The sequence below is a fragment of the Hyperolius riggenbachi genome, chromosome 6 (genome assembly GCF_040937935.1).
Source record: "Hyperolius riggenbachi isolate aHypRig1 chromosome 6, aHypRig1.pri, whole genome shotgun sequence".
Classification (NCBI taxonomy): domain Eukaryota; kingdom Metazoa; phylum Chordata; class Amphibia; order Anura; family Hyperoliidae; genus Hyperolius; species Hyperolius riggenbachi.
Window position 1 is genome coordinate 314,429,025 of NC_090651.1, and position 25,404 is coordinate 314,454,428.

Below are 25,404 nucleotides of genomic sequence, written 5' to 3' on the forward strand. Positions count from 1 at the left end.
CACTTTCTTTCTCTCTCTATGCAACTGCCCTGAAAAAAAAGAAATACATTTCATAACATCATTCAAGCAACTTCTAATCAAGTAGGTGGTAGCTGGTTATTTAACAGCTAGAGGTGTTAATTGGCTGAATTTCTCTCCGGTCTTCGGTCAGTGGTGGTGTGTCCGTTAGGTGAAAACAGTGCCAGCACAAGTGTGCAGATCAGGTATGTTTACTCTACTGGATTAGTGTAGCATCCTAGTGATTGGTATTTTAAAAAGGGAATCAAGCCACTACTCAGTGAACCAATGAGAATCCTCCCTTGGGAGGGACGATTCCTATTGGTCTATTGCAACTAATGGGAACCTGAAATGCTTCTGCCCTGGGCGGGGCCTTAGGATTGATATACCAGGGTTTCCAGCATGCAGGGAGTGGGACCCAAATGAATAGCAGCTAGTGAGTATCTTGTGAAATGCACACAATTAGCAGCCTAGTGGGCTAGCATTGATTCTGTCAGGCCTCCGTCGCATCCACTCATTCCGGAAAAATCATGTGGCATCCAACCTTGCATACTGCTTGCCAAAGTACACTGATCAGATCTGTTACAAACATAATGATGTTAACGGATCCTACATGATTAAAAAGGAGTCTGAATACCCTTTTGTTGCTCTGTGGAAGATACATCTCTGAGCACAAACAAGACTCAGTCGGCCAGCCAGATTCATCAAAGCATTCCCGACAGTTTTTTCTTCTTAAACCGTTCTAACCAGCAGGGGAACTGTTCTGCATGATAAGAAAATTCTTAAAGTGAATGTTTACCGGTTTAAAAAAGAAAAAGTCAGATACTCACCTAAGGAGAGGGAAGGCTCGGTCCTAATGAGCCTTCCCTCTCCCGGTGCCCGGTCCCGTGCAGGATCCCCGTGGCAGTATTCGACCAGTTCGGTCAAATACTGCCACTTCCGCATGCCGAAGGGAGCTTTCGGAAGCCTTCGGGAGCACTCGGGCTCCCGAGGACGCGGCCGCTCCATACTACGCATGCGCCCTCTATGACGCGCTCGCGCGTACGTAGTATGGAGCGGCCGTCTTCGGAAGCCCGAGTGCTCCCGATGACCTCCGAAGTCCCTGCGGCGGCAGACGTGAACGGGGGAGCCAGCGCAGCACCGAGGGCACCGGGAGAGGAGAGGGAAGGCTCTTAGGACGGAGCCTTCCCTCTCCTTAGGTGAGTATCTGACTTTTTTTGTCATTAGCGGTACCCATTGGCTTTAAATTCTACTTAATAGCAACAGTTTAGCGTGGATTTCTAGAACTGCACTACTAGTTAAGTGTCTATCCCTAAACTGCTGCAGAATAAGAAATGCTTAATAGCACTTCTACAGATTGCGCAGTGTAGAGTAGGCATGATTTGTGAAGTGCTCCTCCCCCCCCCATTGAATCCTGTGAAGCGGTTCTGTGCTTAAAGTGCTGGGCATCAGGGACGGATTTACAGCTCAGGAGCCTATAGGCACATTAGTTCTGGCGCCTTAAGCCCCACCCCTCATCAAAGGCCACACCCACAAGTTACTCCCCCCCTTTTCCTATTAAATAAACCATGCAAGGTAATGCAGCTATTAGCAAACACAAGTAGAGAATACCAACAGTATGCAGATATTACCAAGGATACGCAGATTTAACCAAATATTACCAACAACAAGCAGATACAATTTCTAGGTTAGTGATTAGAAATGGATTTAGGTGTGGCTGTCCATGTAGGTTGGTGATAATTTAGGGTTAGGCAACAATATGGTGTTAGAAGGTTTGTCTGGCATTCAACAATAATGTTTAATACCTCAAAAAACTGTAACAGATGCAGCCTCTATGGAACCACAATGCTCAGCATGTGTACATCAGTGAGATCTAGGGATGAGCATCCCACATCTGAACACTGTTTCCAAAGACTCAGAAACAGAACACAAATTTGAAGCACAGCGGACCGCAGCAATAGGGGATTAAGTCACCTTTGACACCTCCTGTGTGCGCTGCCCTCCATGGTGGTTCCAAACTCACCAGCTACTTCCTCTTTTTCGGCTGTGAAGGAGGCAGTGTGAAGTGTGACCTAACTCCCCATTCCACGGCAACTATGCTTCAAGTTCATGTTCTTTTCCGAGTCATTAGGAACAGCGTTTAGGCGTGGAATGCATATCCCTAGTGGTATCAAACTGAGTAGCTGCATTATACACCAAGAGTCTGCATTGCTCACTTAGAGGCTGCACTGTACACTGGCAGCCTGAATTCTACACTGAGAGGCTACATTGTACCCCAAAAAGCTGCACTGTACACTGAGAGGCTGCATTGTACCCTGAGAGGCTGCATTGTACATCGAGAGGCTGGATTGTACATCGAGAGGCTGGATTGTACATCGAGAGGCTGGATTGTACATCGAGAGGCTGGATTGTACATCGAGAGGCTGGATTGTACATCGAGAGGCTGGATTGTACATCGAGAGGCTGGATTGTACATCGAGAGGCTGGATTGTACATCGAGAGCCTGGATTGTACATCGAGAGGCTGCATTGTACATCGATGTACACTGAGAGGCTGCATTGTACCCCGAGAAGCTGCATTATACCCCGAGAGGCTGCATTGTACATCGAGAGGCTGCATTGTACATCGAGAGGCTGCATTGTACATCGAGAGGCTGCATTGTACATCGAGAGGCTGCATTGTACACCGAGAGGCTGCATTGTACATCGAGAGGCTGCATTGTACACCGAGAGGCTGCATTGTACACCGAGAGGCTGCATTGTACATCGAGAGGCTGCATTGTACACCGAGAGGCTGCATTGTACACCGAGAGGCTGCATTGTACATCGAGAGGCTGCATTGTACATCGAGAGGCTGCATTGTACACCGAGAGGCTGCATTGTACATCGAGAGGCTGCATTGTACATCGAGAGGCTGCATTGTACACCGAGAGGCTGCATTGTACATCGAGAGGCTGCATTGTACATCGAGAGGCTGCATTGTACACCGAGAGGCTGCATTGTACATCGAGAGGCTGCATTGTACATCGAGAGGCTGCATTGTACATCGAGAGGCTGCATTGTACACCGAGAGGCTGCATTGTACATCGAGAGGCTGCATTGTACACCGAGAGGCGGCATTGTACACCGAGAGGCGGCATTGTACACCGAGAGGCGGCATTGTACCCTGAGAGGCGGCATTGTACACCAAGAAGCTGCATTGTACCCTGAGAGGCGGCATTATACCCTGAGAGGCGGCATTGTACACCAAGAAGCTGCATTGTACCCTGAGAGGCGGCATTATACCCTGAGAGGCGGCATTGTACACCAAGAAGCTGCATTATACCCTGAGAGGCGGCATTATACCCTGAGAGGCGGCATTGTACACCAAGAAGCTGCATTGTACCCTGAGAGGCGGCATTATACCCTGAGAGGCGGCATTGTACACCAAGAAGCTGCATTGTACACCAAGAAGCTGCATTATACCCTGAGAGGCGGCATTATACCCTGAGAGGCGGCATTGTACACCAAGAAGCTGCATTATACCCTGAGAGGCGGCATTATACCCTGAGAGGCGGCATTGTACACCAAGAAGCTGCATTGTACCCTGAGAGGCGGCATTATACCCTGAGAGGCGGCATTGTACACCAAGAAGCTGCATTGTACCCTGAGAGGCGGCATTATACCCTGAGAGGCGGCATTGTACACCAAGAAGCTGCATTATACCCTGAGAGGCGGCATTATACCCTGAGAGGCGGCATTGTACACCAAGAAGCTGCATTATACCCTGAGAGGCGGCATTATACCCTGAGAGGCGGCATTGTACACCAAGAAGCTGCATTGTACCCTGAGAGGCGGCATTATACCCTGAGAGGCGGCATTGTACACCAAGAAGCTGCATTGTACACCAAGAAGCTGCATTATACCCTGAGAGGCGGCATTATACCCTGAGAGGCGGCATTGTACACCAAGAAGCTGCATTATACCCTGAGAGGCGGCATTATACCCTGAGAGGCGGCATTGTACACCAAGAAGCTGCATTGTACCCTGAGAGGCGGCATTATACCCTGAGAGGCGGCATTGTACACCAAGAAGCTGCATTGTACCCTGAGAGGCGGCATTATACCCTGAGAGGCGGCATTGTACACCAAGAAGCTGCATTATACCCTGAGAGGCGGCATTATACCCTGAGAGGCGGCATTGTACACCAAGAAGCTGCATTGTACCCTGAGAGGCGGCATTATACCCTGAGAGGCGGCATTGTACACCAAGAAGCTGCATTATACCCTGAGAGGCGGCATTATACCCTGAGAGGCGGCATTGTACACCAAGAAGCTGCATTGTACCCTGAGAGGCGGCATTATACCCTGAGAGGCGGCATTGTACACCAAGAAGCTGCATTATACCCTGAGAGGCGGCATTGTACCCTGAGAGGCGGCATTGTACACCAAGAAGCTGCATTGTACCCTGAGAGGCGGCATTGTACCCTGAGAGGCGGCATTGTACACCAAGAAGCTGCATTGTACCCTGAGAGGCGGCATTATACCCTGAGAGGCGGCATTGTACACCAAGAAGCTGCATTGTACCCTGAGAGGCGGCATTATACCCTGAGAGGCGGCATTGTACACCAAGAAGCTGCATTGTACCCTGAGAGGCGGCATTATACCCTGAGAGGCGGCATTGTACACCAAGAAGCTGCATTGTACCCTGAGAGGCGGCATTATACCCTGAGAGGCGGCATTGTACACCAAGAAGCTGCATTGTACCCTGAGAGGCGGCATTATACCCTGAGAGGCGGCATTGTACACCAAGAAGCTGCATTGTACCCTGAGAGGCGGCATTATACCCTGAGAGGCGGCATTGTACACCAAGAAGCTGCATTGTACCCTGAGAGGCGGCATTATACACTGAAAAGCTGTATTATAAAAGTGATCTGTTTTTTATGTAAGAATGCAAGTCATCATGGTTTAAGAGGGCATTCTGGCTCTTGAGACACCACAGGTTTTGTTAGGGTATACTGGCTCCAGTCTTTTGTAAGGGTTAAAAATAAATGAAGTAGAGGTGGGGGAACTAAGCAGCAGGATGTAGCTTGACATGTGGTGGAATCTGACCTTAGGTCACAGCTTGTGTGACAGGCTATCAGCTCAGGCTGCAGGTCCCTCCATTCAGCGCTGCTGCTTGTGTGTCTGACGGCAGCCAGGACTCCCCTGCTCTCTATTGCAGAGTTGCTGGCTGCGTCTTCCTGATGATGAGACGCACGGACAGCCAGGAGGGAGGAAGTGAGTGACAGTCTGATCACAGCTCACTCCTGTAGTGGTGCAGCCTGACAGGAGTGCAGTGCAATGCAGACACTGGCCAAGTTTCCCGACAGTTTTAACAAGGTTACAGACGTGAATGTGCCAAACATCCCTACATGTTATATATAATCCAAACACTTATTGTATCTGGGTGGATGAGGGAGATCTATGTATATGGCAATAAGTACAGTGCCCACTTTACATCCCTCACCCACCCACAAGGTCAGATACAACAACTGATTGTTACATGTATGGATGTGTGTATGATTGCACAACCAGGTCTGTAACCTTGTTACTTACTACAGAGTGCTGAACAGATATCTCTCTTCCCTCCCAGCAACAGCCATATTACCTTCTCCTGCTGCTGCTGCCGGGTCCTCCTCTCTTCATTTCCCGACCTCACCCGCTCTGTTAAGTTACAGCCAATCATGAATAACCACTAATAGTCATGTGATTCACATGACATAACTGCGTGGCTGAAGCAGAGGGAAAGGATCGGAAAGATGAAACAAGTAACTACATCGTCCCGGTACTTCTTTACAGCGGCGGCAGCACAGTCATAAGCGGCGGGGACTGAAGGGGCAGAAAGACAGGCGGCATTTCATCACATGTGATGCGCCTTTCCCACACCAGGCGCCTGTAGGCACGTGCCTACAGTGCCTAGTGGTAAATCCGGCCCTGCTGGGCATTGATGCAATACAGCAGATGTATTAGTTACCTCAGCAACAGCAATTTCCCTCACACACTGCACTGCCTGAGAAACCTTCCTAACTCCTCCTATTTTAGAACAGTTTAAGAAGGAAACCACACTATCTAGCGATTTCTTAAGATGTCTGAGACAAGTCTGCACACATTTCTAAAAATCTAGCAATATTTTGTCTCGCGCTCTTGATAAATGTCCCCCACTGTCTTCTGGGAGGTGGGGCGTGGCTGAGTTACCGCTCATTGCCCCTCACAATCAGGATGTGTGAGGAGGCGTGGCAGACACACCACTCAACCACTTTACTTTGTAGCGATCTGTGATAGGGAAAGGTGCAAACATAAGGGGTGCAGTTTAGACAGAGTGGCTCTCGATTGCACTGAGAGCCAGTCTGCCGCAGTGTGTGTGAAATGGCTAATGGTGCGGTGCGATTGTCCTGTGGTGGGCTGTCCTGCTGCAGGACAACGCACTTCACCATGTGTGGAATTACCCAAAAGGTTTCCACTGTAGGTAAACTCTGATGTGCATTTTTGTGCAGAGTGAATTGTTTACACTTTTTTGACAGGTGTTCTTTAAATTCCTATGTAGCTGAATGCTGATGGAAATGGAAGAGAATCTATTTAAGTTTTCACTAAATTTCCTATTTCAATTATCCACCCACTGGCTTAATCAAAGGCACAGTTACCCTTTAAAGTGTTAGCCTGTGGGCACAGGGTGCTGTGTATTTAATATAAAGAATGGCGTTTAATTACACTTAGTAAACAGCTGAGATAAATTTAGCCTTTTAAAGGTTTACAGTTGTTGAATATATTCATTTTACTCTTTTCGTTTGCTTCCGGCTGTTTAAATTGTACATTTTGAAAGAAATACTAGCTTAAAGATTAATGAGTATAAGCTGCTATATTGTACCGTTAGCTTACAAATTAAAAAGAAGGAAAAGTTTCCAATAGTTTGGTGTGTAAAAGAAGAAATTACATGCAAATTTTGGGATTTGGATTTTGGGGTCCATTTTTTCCCTTTTTCAATTCCCAGAAAAAAAGATATTTAAAGAATTGTGTGGGGTGTGGTCCCCTTAAGTCTAAGTGGCTAAGGCAGTGTAAAAGTGACCACACACCCAAAAAATGTTTAAATACTTTTTCAATTCAAGAATTGCAATTTGTTTTTCTGACTGATTGGTCAGATTCTTTATATGTTGCAATCAGTTGATATGTGGCAAAAATAGATCAAACTCGAGATCAGATGGTAAATTTTGGTCAGTCAGGCCCAATGGGGAGCCCAGGTAGGTTGACGGCCTATAGCGTTGCACTGTGAAAATGATTGAAAGTCTGAGTGCTGTGTATGGGGGGGGGGGGGTTGATCCTCTCTGATCAGATTCAGATCAAAGAGGAATCTACAGCATAGATCATATGCAGCTTTTGCAGAGGGGTGAGTGTATTTCCCTTCTCAGCCTCCTGTCACACTGAACTGCCCTCAGCCAGTCAGTGAGGAGCAGGAATGTGGGGGGGAGGGGAGATGACAAGCTTCCCTTTCCCTGGCAATGTACCAAAATAGAGCCAGGCTGACTGAGATAAGATTCATTACAGCAGACACATTTATGATTATATTGGAATGCTTGCAATGCAGACTGCATGTAGACTACATAATAAACGGAGAGCAGTGGGTACATGGAATTTAATTTGTGTGGCTGGCAATCATGCTTTAAATTAACTTTTCAGCACTCTGCAATTGAAATAGTATTAAAAACTACTGTCAAAATTATTCTGAGTATTTACTTGCTTGCTGGTGTGGTGGTCGAATATGCATTTTATTAGGTGTGAAAATATCACCATATGAAACCTGAATTGAATAAAGACCATGGTTTTGATAAGCTTGAAAATGGGGGAGAAACCGAGAGCCCAATATGGTGCAGTATGTTAATATGGAGAGGTCTGTTGTGAATAAATGAGATGATTATACTCACAAGGGTGGGTCGCCACAAAGGCAACCACTGGAAAGGCCGGCGGGGAGAATTGTAACCTGACCCCGCTCAGGTTAAAAAGTCGCTCTCTGTAGATAGGAGAAAATGGGGATACACCCCTCCACCAAGGGTGGACTAGATGATATTGAAATATGATAACAGAGGCGCCAAGCAGAATAAAATTAGTTAAAATTGTTAAAAAGGGGGAAGTGGGTGGACTCACCTCCCTTCTGAAAAAAATGGCCGGACAATGGACAGGTTACTTACAGTCTAAAGTAACATTTATTAGTAACTCCACTTTGGAGTTACTAATAAATGTTACTTTAGACTGTAAGTAACCTGTCCATTGTCCGGCCATTTTTTTCAGAAGGGAGGTGAGTCCACCCACTTCCCCCTTTTTAACAATTTTAACTAATTTTATTCTGCTTGGCGCCTCTGTTATCATATGGTTTTGATAAGGTTTGTTTTTTTAGTGGAGTTATGCTTTAATACCAGAGCTTAAAGAGGACCTCCAGTGAAAATAACGTAACAATAAAAGTGCTTAATTTTTACAATAATTATGTATAAATGATTTAGTCAGTGTTTGCTCATTGTAAAAACTTTCCTCTCCCTGAATTACGTTCAGACATTTATCACAGGGTGACATTTTTACTGCTGGCAGCTGATGTCACTGGAAGGAGATGATGCTTGCATTTTTGGCAGTTGGAAACAGCTGTTATTTCCCACAATGCAACAAGGCTCCCACAGTGTGATGTCAGTACCTCAGTGCTGTGAGGCACTGACATCACACTGTGGGAGGGGTTTCACCACGAAATCAGCCATACAGAGCCTCCCGATGATCCGTTTTAGAAAAGGAATAGATTTCTCATGGCAAAAGGGGGTATCTGCTACTGATTGGGATGAAGTTCATTTCTTGGTTACGGTTTCTCTTTAAAACATAAGGCGAAACGGGGGTCACTTCTCCCCCTCTGTCCCCCTCTCTTTCGATCTAAATGCCCCCGGCAGCCTCCTCCAGGTCACTGGAGACGGGCATTAGTGCGCAGTCGCTGGCCCGGCCGGGAGCAATACGAGCATGACGTCACGATTATGTCATGCGCAGAGCACTCCCGGCGTGCACAGACGAGCCAGTGACTGCACAATAATGCCCGACTCCGGCAACCGGAGGCTTCCAGGGTGGCATTTAGATCAAAAAAGGATTGGGACAGGGGGGAGCAGTGGCTGTCAGGACAGCTTCCAGCACATGCCTGCTCCCTCAGTATTTCCTTAGGTTTTCAACTCTGGTATTCTTTAAAGAAAACCTGAACTGAACATTAAAAGTCAAAATAAACATACACAAGTTATACTTACCTCCTGTTTAGTCTACTCCTCAATCTCTTTCTCCTCTCCTGCATCCTGTCTGACCACTGTGATCAATGAAATTCTCCGTCCTCCATTTTGAAAATGGCTATTACCCCATAACAGCTTCCTGGTCAGCACACTGTTAAACTGTAACATCGCCCACTTGAGCCATAGGCAAACATGGACGCATCAGTTCTCCTCTCAGTTGTAACTGACAGCAACTGATATATAACTGACAGCAACTGATATATTTCAGTTCTGACAAAATGTTGTCAACTGGAAGGAATCACTGTAAAAAGAGGAACTGATGGCAAGGTAACTATGTAATGTTCATTTGAAGTTACCTCGTGTTTATTTTAAATAATTTTACTCAGTACAGGTTCTCTTTAAGCTCTGTAAAATGCATAAATGAATGCGTACTTGTAATAAAATACATTCTCAAGATTGACAATGGCTACGGGATTATTCAGTATATATTATTTTTGCCTTTCCAGCAAACTTCCAACATGGGTGCGAGGATTTGTGCCAAAGATTTTCTACATCACAGAAAAGGCTTGGAACTATTATCCTTACACAATCACAGGTAAAAGTGCTGCACATTATGTACAATCACAACCAGACTTAACAGGCATATTATGTTTCTCATCTGTCTCTGGCTGTAACACACAGGTGTTCAGAGCATTGCTTCAAAACTGTTAGCCAACAGTAAAATTTAAAGGACAACTGAAGTTAGAAGAATATGGACGCTGCCATATTTCTTTCCTTTTAAACATTGCCAGTTGCCTGGCAGCCCTGCTGATCTATTTGGCTGCAGAAGTGTTTGAATAAAACCAGAAACGAGCATGCAAGCTAATCTGACTAATGTCAGAAGCATCTGATCTGCATATGCTGGTTCAGGGTCTATGGCTAAATGTATTAGATACAAAGGATCAGCAGGATAGCCAGGCAACTGGTATTGCTTAAAGTGGACCTCAACTCTAGCACAGGACAGAAGGAAAACAGAGAAATGCACCCTGTATGTGTTTAGGGAGGCCTGTCTAATTCCATGTCGTTATGTTATAAAGAATAGAATTCCTTATTTCCCCCTGTACTGTGTACTTCTGAAATGAATGGCTGTGAATGTCCACCATACTGACTGCTTGACAATGCTGTGCCCCTGTACCATAAACATTTTCATTAACTGAAGATTAGAGGCAGGAATAACCATTTGGAATTGAAACAAGTATCAGAGGCCTTCACCCCAAATGCATTTCCATTATATATCACCTTTCCCTTAGTCGACTGGATCATTACAGCAGTTCTAGTTAACGTCTAGCTGACCGCTCCATGCCAGTTGGCGTGAACGCAGCCCCAGGACCTCTCCACACCGATTGTCTCCCAGCAGCGCTCCAGTTCAGAGACTGTTAGACGGCGAATCCGCCATCTCATTAGGCTGTACAGCTCTGCGATCGAAGGCAGCGCTGTACTGGGGACAGCCGTGTGACACAGCTGTCGCCCTGGGACACAGGAGAGTGATAGGCTGAAGCCTATGACAGCCGATCGCCGTGATTGGCTGGCTGGGGAGAGGGAGGGATTGCAGAAAAAAAAAAATAGGTAAATTTATTTAAAAAAAAAAAAAAATATTTATAAAAAAAATAAATACACACTAGGGGAGCGATCAGACCCCACCAACAGAGAGCTCTGTTGGTGGGGAGAAAAGGGGGGGGATCACTTGTGTGCTGAGTTGTGCGGCCCTGCAGCGAGGCCTTAAAGGGAAGGTTCAGGGAGGGTGGTTAAAAAATAAAAATCAATTTCCACTTACCTGGGGCTTCCTCCAGCCCGTGGCAGGCAGGAGGTGCCCTCGCTGCCGCTCCGCGGGCTCCCGGTGGTCTCCGGTGGCCGACCCGACCTGGCCGGCTGCCAGGTCGGGCTCTTCTGCGCTCCAAGGCCTGGCACTTCTGCGTCCCCCGCCGGCGCGCTGACTTCATCGGACGTCTGCCGGGCTGTACTGCACAGACGCAGTAGTTCTGCGCCTGCGCAGTACAACCCGGCGGACGTCCGCTGACGTCAGCGTGCCGGCGTGGAACGCAGAAGTGCCAGGCCTTGGAGCGCAGAAGAGCCCGACCTGGCAGCCGGCCAGGTCGGGTCGGCCAGCGGAGACCACCGGGAGCCTGCGGAGCGGCGGCGAGGGCACCTCCTGCCTGCCACGGGCTGGAGGAAGCCCCAGGTAAGTGGAAATTGATTTTTATTTTTTAACCACCCTCCCTGAACCTTCCCTTTAAAGCTGCAGTGGCCAATTAACAGAAAAATGGCCTGGTCTTTAGGGGGGTTTAACACTGCGGTCCTCAAGTGGTTAAAGGAAACCTGAAGTGAGAGGGATATGAATGCTGCCACATTTATTTTCTTTTAAACAATACCAGTTCCCTGACAGTCCTGCTGATCTCTTTGGCTGCAGTAGTGTCTAAATCACATGGAGATAATCTAGTCAGACTTCAGTGAGAGCACCTGATCTGCATGCTTGTCCAGGGTCTATGACTAGAGTATTAGAAGCACAGGCTAAGCAGAACAGCCAGGAAATCTGTATTGTTTGAAAGGAAATAAATGTGTCAGCCTGCATAATGCCAATTGAGGGGGAACCAACAGTACGTTTTTGTTTTTCCTGAAATGTGGAGGAAACCCGTTGTGCTCAATGGTAATTCATGTGAACATGGGGAACATACAATCTCCATGCAGTTGGTGTCCTGGCAAAATTCAGCAATTTAGTAATCCTATTATGAAAATATTGGCTTTCTGATGAGTCAGAAATTCCCCTGAAGTCACATTTTAACTAGAGTTTATTTTATAGTACAAAGCAGGGTGTGTTTGCAATATTTACCATTTTAAAGAGCATCCTCATGTTTGCACTTCATAGTGGTGTTATGAAAGCTGGATTACATTTAGATTGGAGGACAGTTTGACATCGGTTGGATTTGTTTTTCTAGTAAAGCCTTATTAACAGTGTCAACATGAGCAATGGGTTGCGGTTCTGCCTTGCATAGCAACCACCTAAAGTGCACCTGCTGTGACAGAAATCAGTAAGCTGTTATTGCTGACTTGCTTCTCATTCTACTAGTAGCTTAGCATAGATCACCTGGACCTGGCATGCTGCGCAATATCAGATCATCCCTCATCTCTTCTGGTGAGGAAGTATAGTGTGATCCCACCCAAAGGGAACAGACCGCAATAACAGCCAAAGGTCACTTTTCTATTATATTCAGAATTTCTTGACTTATGCCTTACAAGATCTGGCTAGTGTGCCCATTTTATAACTGCAAACATTCCTTGAATTTGTATTCGGCTTAAAGAGATACTTAAAGTGAACCAGAGACAAAGCACCCTCATGTATTTTACCATATATATCAGTGGGAACATTAGAGAAAACACCTACCCTGCTCTCTGTTTCATTCTTCACTGCTCAGCCTGCTTGTTATCAGCCCTGATAAAATCCCTGAGCATTCAGTCTGGCTTTGCTCAGGAATCATTATAGCTGAGCCAAAACGGGACAGGCTTGGGCTTGAAAATACATCAAAGAAGAAAGACTCAGCTATTATGATTCCTGAGCAATGGTAAAATACATGAGGGTGCTTCGTCTCTAGTTCGCTTTAAGCCTGAGGAAAAAGCATTTTAACCTATTTGGAGCTTCTTGCACCCCCTGCAGTCAATCCTGTGCCCCTGCTGTCCTTCCAAGGCCATAAAAACAGCAGCGGCGACCCCCTCAAACCTGGCTGGTCATGGCCACTTTCAGGCTACTGAGTCTGTGCGGCTCTGTTGCACATCCTGATAACACTCCCCGCTCTGCACATGCGCAGTAGCGCTTTTTCCCATAGTGTGCATGCGCAGAATGCCGCTATGCATAGGGGAGCTGCAAGGAGGTGCGTGGCTGGCCAGCTTTGCGGGTGCTCGCCGCTGCGGACTGGAGGGTCCCGGAAAGGACGGCGCAGGCACAGGATGACTGCAGGGGGCTGCAACCAGCTCCAGGTAAATTAAAAAGCCTTCTTTTTAGGCTTTAGATTTCCTTTAAGTAAGCTTAAACACACTAGACCGCGGTTGTTGGAAAACGAGAAATCCACAGGAGCTAGCAACGAGCTAACAACGTCTGTGCACATTGATGTCACAACAATGGTCTGCCGATCATATCGTGACCGGAAGCAAGAAGATAAGATCCGGAAGGGCGAGATTCACAACAAATGAGTAGTTTGAATGCATCAATCGTTTGTCATTGTTCGGTACTAACAACTTGCACCGATTATTGATCGAGCCAATCCACCAGGACAGATCTGTCTACATAGGCGATAATCACTGTCTTTTACTGTGTTGGGACACCTTTTTTTTTCAAAATGATTTACAGCTCACCCAACATTTATAGTTTATATCCGGCGACGACCGCTACAGAACTTTAAAAGGAGAATAAATATGTCAAAACTGAAGCTGGGCATACACTGTACAGTGTGTGCTCTCTCAACATTATTTTAGTATGTACTCCTCATGAAAGCCTGTGCTTACCAAGGTTCCCCCTGACACTGGTAACATTATCTTCCTAGGTACCCCTAGACCAGTGATAGGCTCTCCAGCTGTTAAAGAACTACAAGTCCCACAATGCATTGCACAGCCACAGTCATGATTCATAAAGACAAATGCATTGTGGGACTTGTACTTCCTTAACCTCCTTAGCAGTATGCCCAACATACCGCTCGCTTGAATTACAAGTCCCCCACAAAGATTCTAAAAGATGTAATGCCCCCACAAGCTGTAGCTAGCACTAGGCTAGCTAGTATAAGTAGCCGGCACCCTCTGATCGCCACCGATCCCCCAATCAAGCCACTTAATACATTACCCCCCTGGCTCCAGCGATCGGCACAGCCTTTCCGCACAGCTCCGGTCTCTCTATGGAGAGGATCGGGTCTGATCGGGTCCTCATAATGAAGTCCAGAGCTGTGCGGGGAGGCTGCACTGATCGCTGGATCCAGGCTGGGTAAAGTATAATCGGGGGAGCGGCGGCGATCGCAGGGTGCCGGCTGCTTATGCTAGCTAGTCTAGTGCTAGCTACAGCTTGTGGGGGCAATAAATCTTTTAGAATCTTCAGGGGGACTCAGGAGGGTTAACAGCTGGGAGAGCAAAGTTTGCAGATCACTGCCCTAGACACATATACATTCTGGTCATTTTTTTAAACCTTTATTAAACCCAAGTCCCTAGTACCCTTCAAGAGTACCCCCAAAGCTACGCATACCAATTGTTGAGAACCTAGGTGCTAGATAGGGTAAACGATTGATGCTTTCCTGATAGTGATTATTACTTGTCTGTCACATTGCACTAGCCGATATTCTATTCCATTTGGGCAGAAATCCTGTCCCAGGGCTGGTGCACACCAAGAGCACATCTGAGTGCTTTTAAAATCGCTAGCGCTTTGAAACCCGCTTAGCTAATGTGTTTGTATGTGCTTGTTCACACCAGAGCGATGTGATTTTTTTTTTTTTCCCAATCTCAAAACACATCTCCTGCAGCGTTTGGGAATCGATTATTCCTCAATGTATAGTATAGGAAAAGTGGAGAAACGCTCTAAAAAGTGCTGAACAGAGCGTTTTTTTGCCCAAAGCTGGTCACTTCCATATCAAAGTTTTCAAGAACTACAAAAATCGCTAGGCATGAATAGGAAATCTCAAAGCACATGCCCAGAACCACTACTGCAAATCGCTAAGCGTTTGCGATTAAGCGATATGTTACTGCAAATGTTATTATACAAGAGGGTCACACAGAGAGCACAATTGTATTTACGTTTGCAACACATGGATGATTTTTGGATTTTTTTTAAAAAAATCCTGACCAAATCTAAGAATTTCGGTTTAATTTATTTAACTAGGTTATGTTCATCTACTTTTAGGTCTTGTTTGAAAATCAGATGGCGTTTTAGGTCACATTCATATAAAAACACACAACACACACTCACATACATCAAACATGCATACACACACACACTACACACACACTGGACACACACACACACACACACACACACACACACACCACACACCACACACACACACTCACTCACATACATCAAACATGCATACACACACACACTGCACACACACTGCACACACACTGGACACACACACACTGGACACACACACACACCACACCACACACCACACACATACATCAAACATGCACACACACACTGCACACACCCACTGCATACACACACACTGCATACACACACACACACACACTGCATACACACACACACACACTGCATACACACACACACACACACACACACACACTGCATACACACACACACACACACACACACACACACACACACTGCATACACACACACACACTGCATACACACACACACACACACACACACACACACACGTCCAACACACACACACACACACACACACACACACATCCATCTCACACACACACATCCATCTCACACACACACACACTCACACACACACACACACACTCACACACACATACACTATGTTCCCTCATTTCCCGCATTTTCCTTGGTTGTTGTCATCAGCATGAGTCGCCCACGGGAAGTCAGTATGGTGACTGTAATAATTAGGTGTCTGCAGTGATTGCTTGACTCTAGGCTGAGATCAGGCAGGTGCACTGTGATCAGAGAGTGAGGGAGTTTGACTGAAGCTTGTCACTGAACTGGCACTGAGCAAACACAGAACAAATGTTTGCGAGATTGTCGTTTGAACAAGAATTGTGGGGGTGGGAGGCTTTATACTCCATACAGCTTTGTGGAAGCATTTATTTATAGAGAGACTGCGGGATCTTCTGGGGTGGAAGCCTATTTATCAACTGCTAGAGAACAGAATTTCTGAAGCACATCAGGATAGTTGACTGGTTAGGGCTCTCCCATTGCCCCTCTATGATTCTCAGTTATAGGACAAGTGCACTTAGGCTCTGCTCCCACAACAACTGATTACATTTCAATTATGCAAGGGCACTCCTTTTATCATGTAAACTGCATTTTATCCTCCTCACTAGTCTGATGTTTCCAAATCACAAATGCCGTGGCATAGCTAAGAAGCTACGGGCCTCAGTGCAAGATGTACATTGCCGCCCTCCCCCCCCCCCCTTCCCGAAGTACTCTATACATAACAATTGATACAGCGCATCAAAACCTGCCAAGGTCAACCACGGTGTCAGAGGGGCAAGAAGGGGATGGGGAACAGTTTGTTGATTATTATCATGCAAAGCATCTATAGAAGTGATCATTACAAACACAGGACCAATAAAAAGCTAATACTGCTTTTGAGGGAGAGCCTTACTGGTCCCCGGTTCGGTAGAGACCTCTGCAACCCCTATTGCTACACCACTGACTGCATGCTGCATATATTTTTTTCGTACTTTTGATTCTGAAGTGAGAGCAAGGCCTTATAGTCAGGGGTGCTGCTAATGATTTTGTGGCCCATCCCCAACACTCACAGACCTGCAGATCAGTGGTGACCCGAAGTAGCAGACAGTAACCGTGCGGCACACTTCAAATGCAGGAAGTGACCAATGACCTCACTTCCGCTTCTGCAGTCTACTGCATGGCCACTGCGCCGCTCTCCCCTCAGACCTCAGATCAATGGCAATGAGAACAGTATGCCAGTGATGGTGAGGCAGCAATGTCCGAGCAAGTCACAGACTGGGCAACCCTGACAGCATGGAAGGCCCCTGCTGTGGGTGAGGCCCTAAGTGGCTGCTTGGTTTCCTGGGCCACGCTGCACCCCTGCTTATAGTACACTTAATCTTACGTGATAAAAACAAGGAACACCAAGAGCCCCAATCGTGTAATATGTACTGGTAAATCATTACTAGATAGAGTAAATATTAATACTCACAAACCAGGGTTACCATTAGGCAACCACTGTAAAGGCAGGTGGGGAGATTTTCCTGACCCCACTCAGGAATAAGAAGTCGCTTTCTGTAGATGAGAAAAAAGGGGGTTCAACCCTCCACCCAGGGTGGACTCAATATTATGCAGGAGAACAGAGGCGCCAACAGGATAAAAGGAAGCTAAATGAGCCTTAAAACCAAATTCTTGGTAGAGGAGGTAGTGGTGGACTTACCTCCTCCAAGTAGACACACAATGACTGTAGTAAAGACAGTCAATAAATGGTATTTATGAACTCCAAATATGCAACGCGTTTCACAGGTTTGATGCCGCTTCATCAGGCAATAATGGAGCAATAGCATATGTGGTCAGTAGAAGAGCCAGGCACCTCAGAGGTATATAATTATCATTATAGTGTATTCTACTTTAGATCATCGTAAATCGACTCTGTCACTAAACATTTCTTGTGGGGAGCTCAGCAGCATGCATCTGCATTGGTATCTGCGGGACATAAGGCCCATACCCAAGATGCGATTTTTACAGCGTTTTTTTGCGACATCGTTTAACAAAGCCTTGTTAAAGAATGTTGCACAACGCAGCCACCTGTGGCGATTGATTGTTTTTAAACAACCGTCACATCAAATCCAATTGTGAAAGATCGCCATAGATGCACAAAAGTAGCGAGACCCATAGTGTGCCGTCGTTCCCGCTGCAGGATTCGGCGGGTCGACGGAAGTTCCCCGATCCATCTTCTGCAGTCTTCACGTGGGTGCCTAGCTTTAGATCCTGAGATAAAATTTGCTTGCAGTATATAATAAACTAGTGGTTCACTTTAAGTATATGGCACTGATAATCGCAGGCTGATTCCAGCTAATTACCGCCACTCGAGTGATTGCAATTAGAAGGGATGGGGGAAAACAATTTCTTTTATCTCGCAGTAAGAATAGGCCAGGCTGCCAGGTATTTTATTGCTGGTGCAGTCTTTTAGAATCTGTAGTTTAAATGACCTTGTTTTAGTGGGCTGCCTGATCAAGAATTAACACAAAAATGAGAGTTGAGCATTTACGCCTGCTGCATACACTTATCCTATTTTTACTTATGTAGGCCTATTGTATGTTCTGACTAATTATTGCAATCAGCTGAATTTATGCTGTTTTTCGAATATATGGTTGTGGCCAGCCATGGCTGTGAGTGGTATTGTGGTTGTGGCTTTTGCCACCCCCGGCTGATACTCGGGTCAAACATTTCTCCAGTTGCTTTTTTTTATTTATTTATTTATTTATTTTTATTATATTTTTTTTTTAGGTAAAAGTTGGTGTCGGCTTATACTTGAGTATATCTGGGTAACTTATTTGTATGTTTTGGGGAGGTGGGAGGAAACTGGAGTGCCTGGAGGAAACCCATACAGACACGGGGAGAACATGCAAACTCCGTGCAGATAGTGCTCTGGCTGGGATTGGACTCAGCGCTGCAAGGTGAGAGTGCTAACCACTACACCACCATGTTGCCCAATATAAACTTCTATAAACCAGAGCATCTCCTGTTCAGGAATCCATTCCAGAATGGTTGGATGGGTCCTGTCCACATCTCTGCAGCGGTGGTTCACAATGTATCGCCAATGAAAAAAGAGATGTCATTTAGCCTCAACAGATGTCCGGAATACTCACGTTGGGCATCTGATCAACTTGTTTGCCTTTCTAAATAGCCTTTTCTGTATGCCTAGAATTGAGCAAGCCTGAAAGTCTCAGATGTCCAGGTTGTATTTCAGTACAAGACTTCTGTTCACAGTCAGGAGGAGAAAAACCAGAGAGATTCAGTTAAGAAAGCATAAATAGGGCTGGTGGTTTTGACATCTGCAATAAACCATAACAGTATGATTGTGCTAAGAATTTAATGTACTCCTATCTAACCTGTTTTTTTAATTCTCTTTTTTTATCTACTTCCTGTTGGCCATTGCACAGAATATACGGTAAGTCACATGATCCTATGTATTGTTTCTTGTGAGCTATCAGGTTTTACTGTAATGTACATGTTGTTGGCTGATTCATTTACAGTACGCTTACGAATGTTTCTCAAGTGTCTTGCCTGTTAGGCTGGAAATTCAAGGTGTGTTATGAAAGGGCTCCTCCTGCACCTTCGGCTTTAGTATGTTTGTAAATGATGGGGATTGGGGGATTTTGGAATTTTGACAATATCGTGTTTACATCAGGAAAATGTAGCCACTCCTCTGGCTGTCCACGTGATTGGCAGAGGCCACGCTGTTCTCCCTTCCGACAGGAAGGGTGATTGGTGCAGGCAGACGGTAGGTGCGGGTGCATGCAGATGGTACAGGTTGCCACACTGTAAGCTTAAAGGGGCACTATGGCGAAAAATTGTAAAATTGAAAATATGTGCAAACATTAGCAAATAAGTATGTTTTTTCCAGAGTAAACTCAGCCATAAATTACTTTTCTCCTATGTTGCTGTCACTTACAGTAGGCAGTAGAAATCTGACAGAAGTGACAGGTTTTGGACTAGTCCATCTCTTCATAGGAGATTCTCAGCAAGGCTTCTTTTCTTTATAAAGATATTCCCTAAAAAGGATGTAAGCAATGATGCTGGCCAGCCTCCCTGCACAGTTTTCTGGCAGTTGGACAGAGCTTTTGAAAATAAATAAATCCCTGAGAATCCCCTATGAAGAGATGGACTAGTCCAAAACCTGTCACTTGTGTCAGATATCTACAACCTACTGTAAGTGACAGCAACATAGAAGAAAAGTAATGTATGCCTCATTTTACTCTGGGAAAAAATGTACAATTTTTCGCCATAGTGCCCCTTTAAGATGCCCATACACTTATCGATTTCCTGTATAGTTTGAACACTCTGATTAAATCTGCTGGGTATATATTCCCCCAAAACTTGCCGACCAATCGATTTTTAATTGATTGTGACCAAAAATCGATCAAAAGTCTTGGGCAGGATGGAAAATCTATATCAATCAGTGGTGGGGCAGGAACTGCAGTAGAATGAAGGCCCATAGTGTTGCACTGCTTCGAACTCTGCCACGTTGTGGTTCGATCAATTTTTGAATAGACTCCATGCTGGAGTGGAATCTATTGAAAGTCAAGGTAATGTGTTTGGTGTCGTAGAGAGGAGACGCTGCGACTGTGTGACGGGGTGAAGAGGGATCCCGGTGATCAGGGCTGTGGAGTCAGTACAAAAATCATCTGACTCAGACTCCTCAGTTTATGAAACCTCTGACTCCAGGTACCCAAAATGGCTCCAACTCCTTAACTTCGACTTCTTAGTCTAATACTTACCAGGGATGTGGATTTGGTACAAAATCCCCCGACTCTGAATCCTCAGTTTAGGAAATCTCCAACTCCAGGTGCCCAAAATTGCTCCGACTTCTTGACTTCAGCTCTGACTCCACAGCCCTGCCGATGATGAGACCGGTAACTATTCCAGCTTGCTCCGCATACTCTGCATATGGCTGGGGGGGGGGGGGCACAGGTGCGCCCAGAGGCTAGTACCTCCTTAGCCTCTGCCTTGGCCCAATTCATAGACTGCTGTTAAGTCCAGCAAAGAGTTTCTCACACACAGGAAGTAAGCATTACAAACCATGCCTGCTATCTAATAGCACTTAATGGAAAAATAGTAAATGAGCAATTAATAAATCTTTGTATATTGCAAATTATGATTTTTTTTCGCACAATATGAATTTGTTACACCTGAACTATGGTTTACATTCCAGAAACAAGGGTTCCTGCAGATTTGGAGGGAATTGAACTGGGACAATTGTTTGGTTGCCCCACCCATCGTACACCACTTGCATAAGTCTTAAGCCGGTGGAGTGCATTTCGATTTGTTCGCGAGGATTATTTCTGTACGCTGAATTAAGTTTTAAGCAAACCGTTGTAAAGTATGCGCTTGTTAGATAACCTTTACTACCTATTGGGCCAAGTAATAAACTATTCATCCAAAAAAAGTTCAAAGGATTCATTTGAAATGAAGCAATTCAGTCTAGATCTCCTAACAAGGCATGTTGTGGGTCAGAGTGAAAGGAGTGTGTTTCGTAACCAAAGACCCAATATAAATGTCCATTTACTCTCCAAGCAAGCCTCGTAAAACTATTCACGGTGAAATGTTTATTACTGCCACCAGGTTAAACATCTGTTTGATGTCACACAGATATAAAAAGTTAAGCGTTTATTTTGTAATGAGCTGAGATGACTGATCTACAAATATGGAGTGCTTTGTAGTTTAAAGGTCTGCAGAAACTTTATTGAACTCCAGACTGTTTTGTTGTGTGGACAGTCTTCTAGTTTTATTGTTTATGCACAATGTGTTGGTCACAAAGCACCTGATCTGATGTAGTTTCATAGTCCTCTTACCACCAGCGTGATCTATGTCAAAGTACAATATAAAAGCAGTAACTGGCATGATTACAAGCCATGATCCATATCCAATTTTTTTTATTTTTTTATGATGAAGCCCATAGACCATAAAAATAAAATACGAGTTGATCCACCCAACTGTTTGCATATCAGGACTAAACGATTCAGTTAAGTTACAAATAGAGGTTTTATGTTTTTGCAGTCTAAAGCCGGTTTTACTCACGAAAACAGAAAAGCAGAAGATACTGGCACCAGTATGCAGCGGGGATGAAATGGCCACCCTTGGGCTTACCTGGAGCGTGCTCCGATTACCACCAATGCATTAAAACCAAGGAGGAGACAAGACGAGCAAAGCTACATAAACTCTTTATTGTGGCCGGGTAAACATAGTGGGAAGTACCACTGTGTCTACCCGGCCACAATAAAGGGTTCTTACGCTACCCGGCCACAATAAAGGGTTTTTACGCTACCCGTCCACAATAAAGTGTTTTTACGCTACCCGGCCATAATAAAGGGTTTTTACGCTACTCGGCTACAATAAAGGGTTTTTACGCTACCCGGCCATAATAAAGGGTTTTTACGCTACTCGGCTACAATAAAGGGTTTTTACGCTACCGGCCATAATAAAGGGTTTTTACGCAGCTGTGCCAGTCTTCTTCTTGGTTTTAAAACCGGTTTTACATTTGAGGAAACCATATATACCATACATACTCGAGTATAAGTCTAGAAATTTAAGTCTGACTCACTAAATAAAAGTATAGTGGTCAACTTATACACAAGTCACAGGAAACACTGAACACACTGAGTAATGTATGTACTATTTGTGACATTCCCATTTGCAGCAATTTACCCAGTGGTAAGTGACACACTCTTGATAATTGAAATGCCAAGAAAGTACAGAGTCTGAAAGTCCTGGCCACAACAGTTAACAAGGAAGGGGCAGAGGGGAAATACTGGGCTGCAGGAAGTGAATGATTGCTGCACTTGAGGGCCTGGAGGAATTGGAGGAATTAATGGCTGCACTTAAGGGACAGGAGGGGTTAATGGCTGCAATACTGTGTGAAGCGCAGTCAATAACCTCTCCTGGTCCCCAAGTGCAGCCATTAACTTTGCTGGGTAGACTTATAGAGGGTCTTGAGAGGATCAAATATTGGAGTCGGCTTATACATGAGGTCGACTTGTATTAGAGTATATACGTAGATTCCTATGACTCTTCGGCAGAGTGTGCTGGCAGGTTCATATGCATAGTGCCTTCCCCTCGCCCCGTGACATATTCCCTGCTGGACAGGAAGTATGTCACTCGGATTCCTGGCTTCCTTGTCGTATTTGCATTATTCCGCGCCACACCACCGCCAACAAATTTTATCTGGAGCCAATAAACAGTGAACCTATAATAATACTTCACTACCTCTGAAAAATATCATAACAAAAGAGATGTGTATGCTTTGATATGTGCAAAATGATGGGAAGGAATCCCATGTTTGATTTTTATGTATTTTGTCTACATATTATGACTAGGGATGCTCAATGGGATGCAAATCATTTCTCCTTTCATTTAAAGGGGTTCTTTCGCGAATGAGGAAAAAAATAAAAAGTGGTTTATGCATAAACTATTAAACATCCTTCTAAAATAGTGTAAAATGTTTTTTTTTAAAATGAATGGTTTAATCAATACAACATGTAATGTAAATAGTGACGGATGAGGGCTGGGAGGCTAATCCATTTGTTAGGGAGGGGGGTGTTTTTTTTACTTTTCACAAACATAACTCCTGCCTAAGTAGTTTTCAGTGGTATAACCCACTTCTAGCAGGAATTGCCTAAAGGCTGAGCTCAACTGAGCTGCTGAATATGTTGTACATTGTTGCTAGGCAACCAGAGGCCATGCAGAGACACTTTTGTGAAAAAGTCATAAGCTGCTAGGCAAATTAATCAGTCCCATCTATACCATATGATTCCTTGTCAGATTCGATTTAATTTGATTTGAATTATTGATTTGATTCAATCTGACATGTCTGATTCATGATTCGATTCAATTTGAATCGAATCATGAATCGGACATGTCAGATTGACTCAAATCAATGAATCAAATCAAATTGAATCGAATCTGACAAAGAATCATATGGTGTAGATGGGACTGATTCATTCTCCCAGCAGCTTATGACTCTTTTTCACAAAGGAGTCTCTGCAGGGCCTCTGGTTGCCTAGCAACAATGTAACCACATATTCAGCAGCTCAACGGAGCTCAGCGTTAGGGTTATAACTACGATTCCTGCTAGAAGTGGGGAAAACTACTTAGGCAGGAGTTATGTTTGTGAAAAGAAAGTAAAAAAACACCACCCCTAACAAATGGATTAGCCTCCCAGTCCTTCATACGTCACTATTTACATTACATGTTGTATTCATGAAACCATTCATTTAAAAAAAAAAAAAAACTTTTTACACTATTTTAGAAAGATGTTTAATAGTTTATGCATAAACCACTTTTTATTTTTTTTCCTCATTTGTGGAAGAACCCCTTTAAATTTCATGTAAATGTTACGCAGCTTGAACTTGGACCAATAAAAATTGACAAGACGTTCTTCTGATTGGTCAAATCTTAAGCTGCATATAGTTTACATTAAGTTTGAATACAAGGATAAATGATTTGCATCTCATTGATAATTAGGGACTAATTGTGACGGATGCGTCTAGTAATGACATTTTTGGTTTTTTTCCTCTGCAGTGTTCATTTCTGCCGAAATTTCAAATCCGAATAGAAACAAAGTTTGAGAATAATAATGGCTGCAATTCGCAGGTAAGCAGATAAAAACTTGCGGAAATGCTGTGACTTCTGCCATTTGGGACGCAGCCATTTGGTCATTTGCTTACACTTAAAGGGAAGGTTCAGGGACTATCCGAAAAAAATAAAAATCCGCATCCACTTACCTGGGGCTTCCTCCAGCCCGTGGCAGGCAGGAGGTGCCCTGGGCGCCGCTCCGCAGGCTCCCGGTGGTCTCCGGTGGCGCGCCCGACCTGGCTAGGTCGGGCTCTTCTGCGCTCCAAGGCCCGGAACTTCTGCGTCCCACGCCGGCGCGCTGACGTCATCGGACGTCCTCCGGGCTGTACTGTGCAGGCGCAGAACTACTGCGCCTGCACAGTACAGCCCGGAGGACGTCCGATGACGTCAGCGCGCCGGCGTGGGACGCAGAAGTGCCGGGCCTTGGAGCGCAGAAGAGCCCGACCTGGCCACCGGCCTGGCCAGGTCGGGCGCGCCACCGGAGACCACCGGGAGCCTGCGGAGCGGCGCCGAGGGCACCTCCTGCCTGCCACGGGCTGGAGGAAGCCCCAGGTAAGTGGATGGGGATTTTTATTTTTTTCGGATAGTCCCTGAACCTTCCCTTTAAACAGGATTTCGGTTATTTCAAGTCTCCAGATGACATATTGATATTTGGCCAAGTGTGACGATGTATTTTCAGCCCTGCTTTTCCTGGCACTGACTGCCCGGCTCTGCGTATTCTTGGCACTGAACTGTGTGGCTGCCTGCAGCTGAATTGTCAGCAAAAAACAACAATTACTGTCTCCCTCTACCGAACATAAAATATTTATCCTTAGAAACTAGCCTTAGACTTTCCACCATCTGGACCAAACATAACCACAGCCCCCACTCCGCCCAGTGTTTAGTATTCATACTCCTCTCCCCCCAAATTAGCATAAGGGTTGGGACCCATTAGGGCGTTTTGGGATCGCCAACAATCGCAAACTCTTTGCCAATGTAGTTGAATAGGACTGAACCCACTAGTGCGATTGCGATTAGGGGTAATTGCAATCACAGGACGTGGCATTTTGAGCACATTTGCGCTCAATGCTAAGTATAGTAGCGCTGCAAAAGCGATTTGAAAAGCGATTTGGGGTGCC

General features: G+C 45.3%; 1 protein-coding gene across 1 annotated transcript in view; it reads left to right on the top strand.

The window, feature by feature from the left end:
* Nucleotides 1-25,404, top strand: part of LOC137521696 (cytoplasmic phosphatidylinositol transfer protein 1-like) — a 343,380-nt gene that overhangs the window by 288,750 nt on the left and 29,226 nt on the right. Inside the window, exons 5-7 of the mRNA XM_068241316.1 lie at nucleotides 9,762-9,850; nucleotides 19,096-19,103; nucleotides 24,233-24,304. Coding sequence (XP_068097417.1) covers nucleotides 9,762-9,850; nucleotides 19,096-19,103; nucleotides 24,233-24,304 — 169 coding nt within the window. The remainder of the gene's footprint in view (nucleotides 1-9,761; nucleotides 9,851-19,095; nucleotides 19,104-24,232; nucleotides 24,305-25,404) is intronic.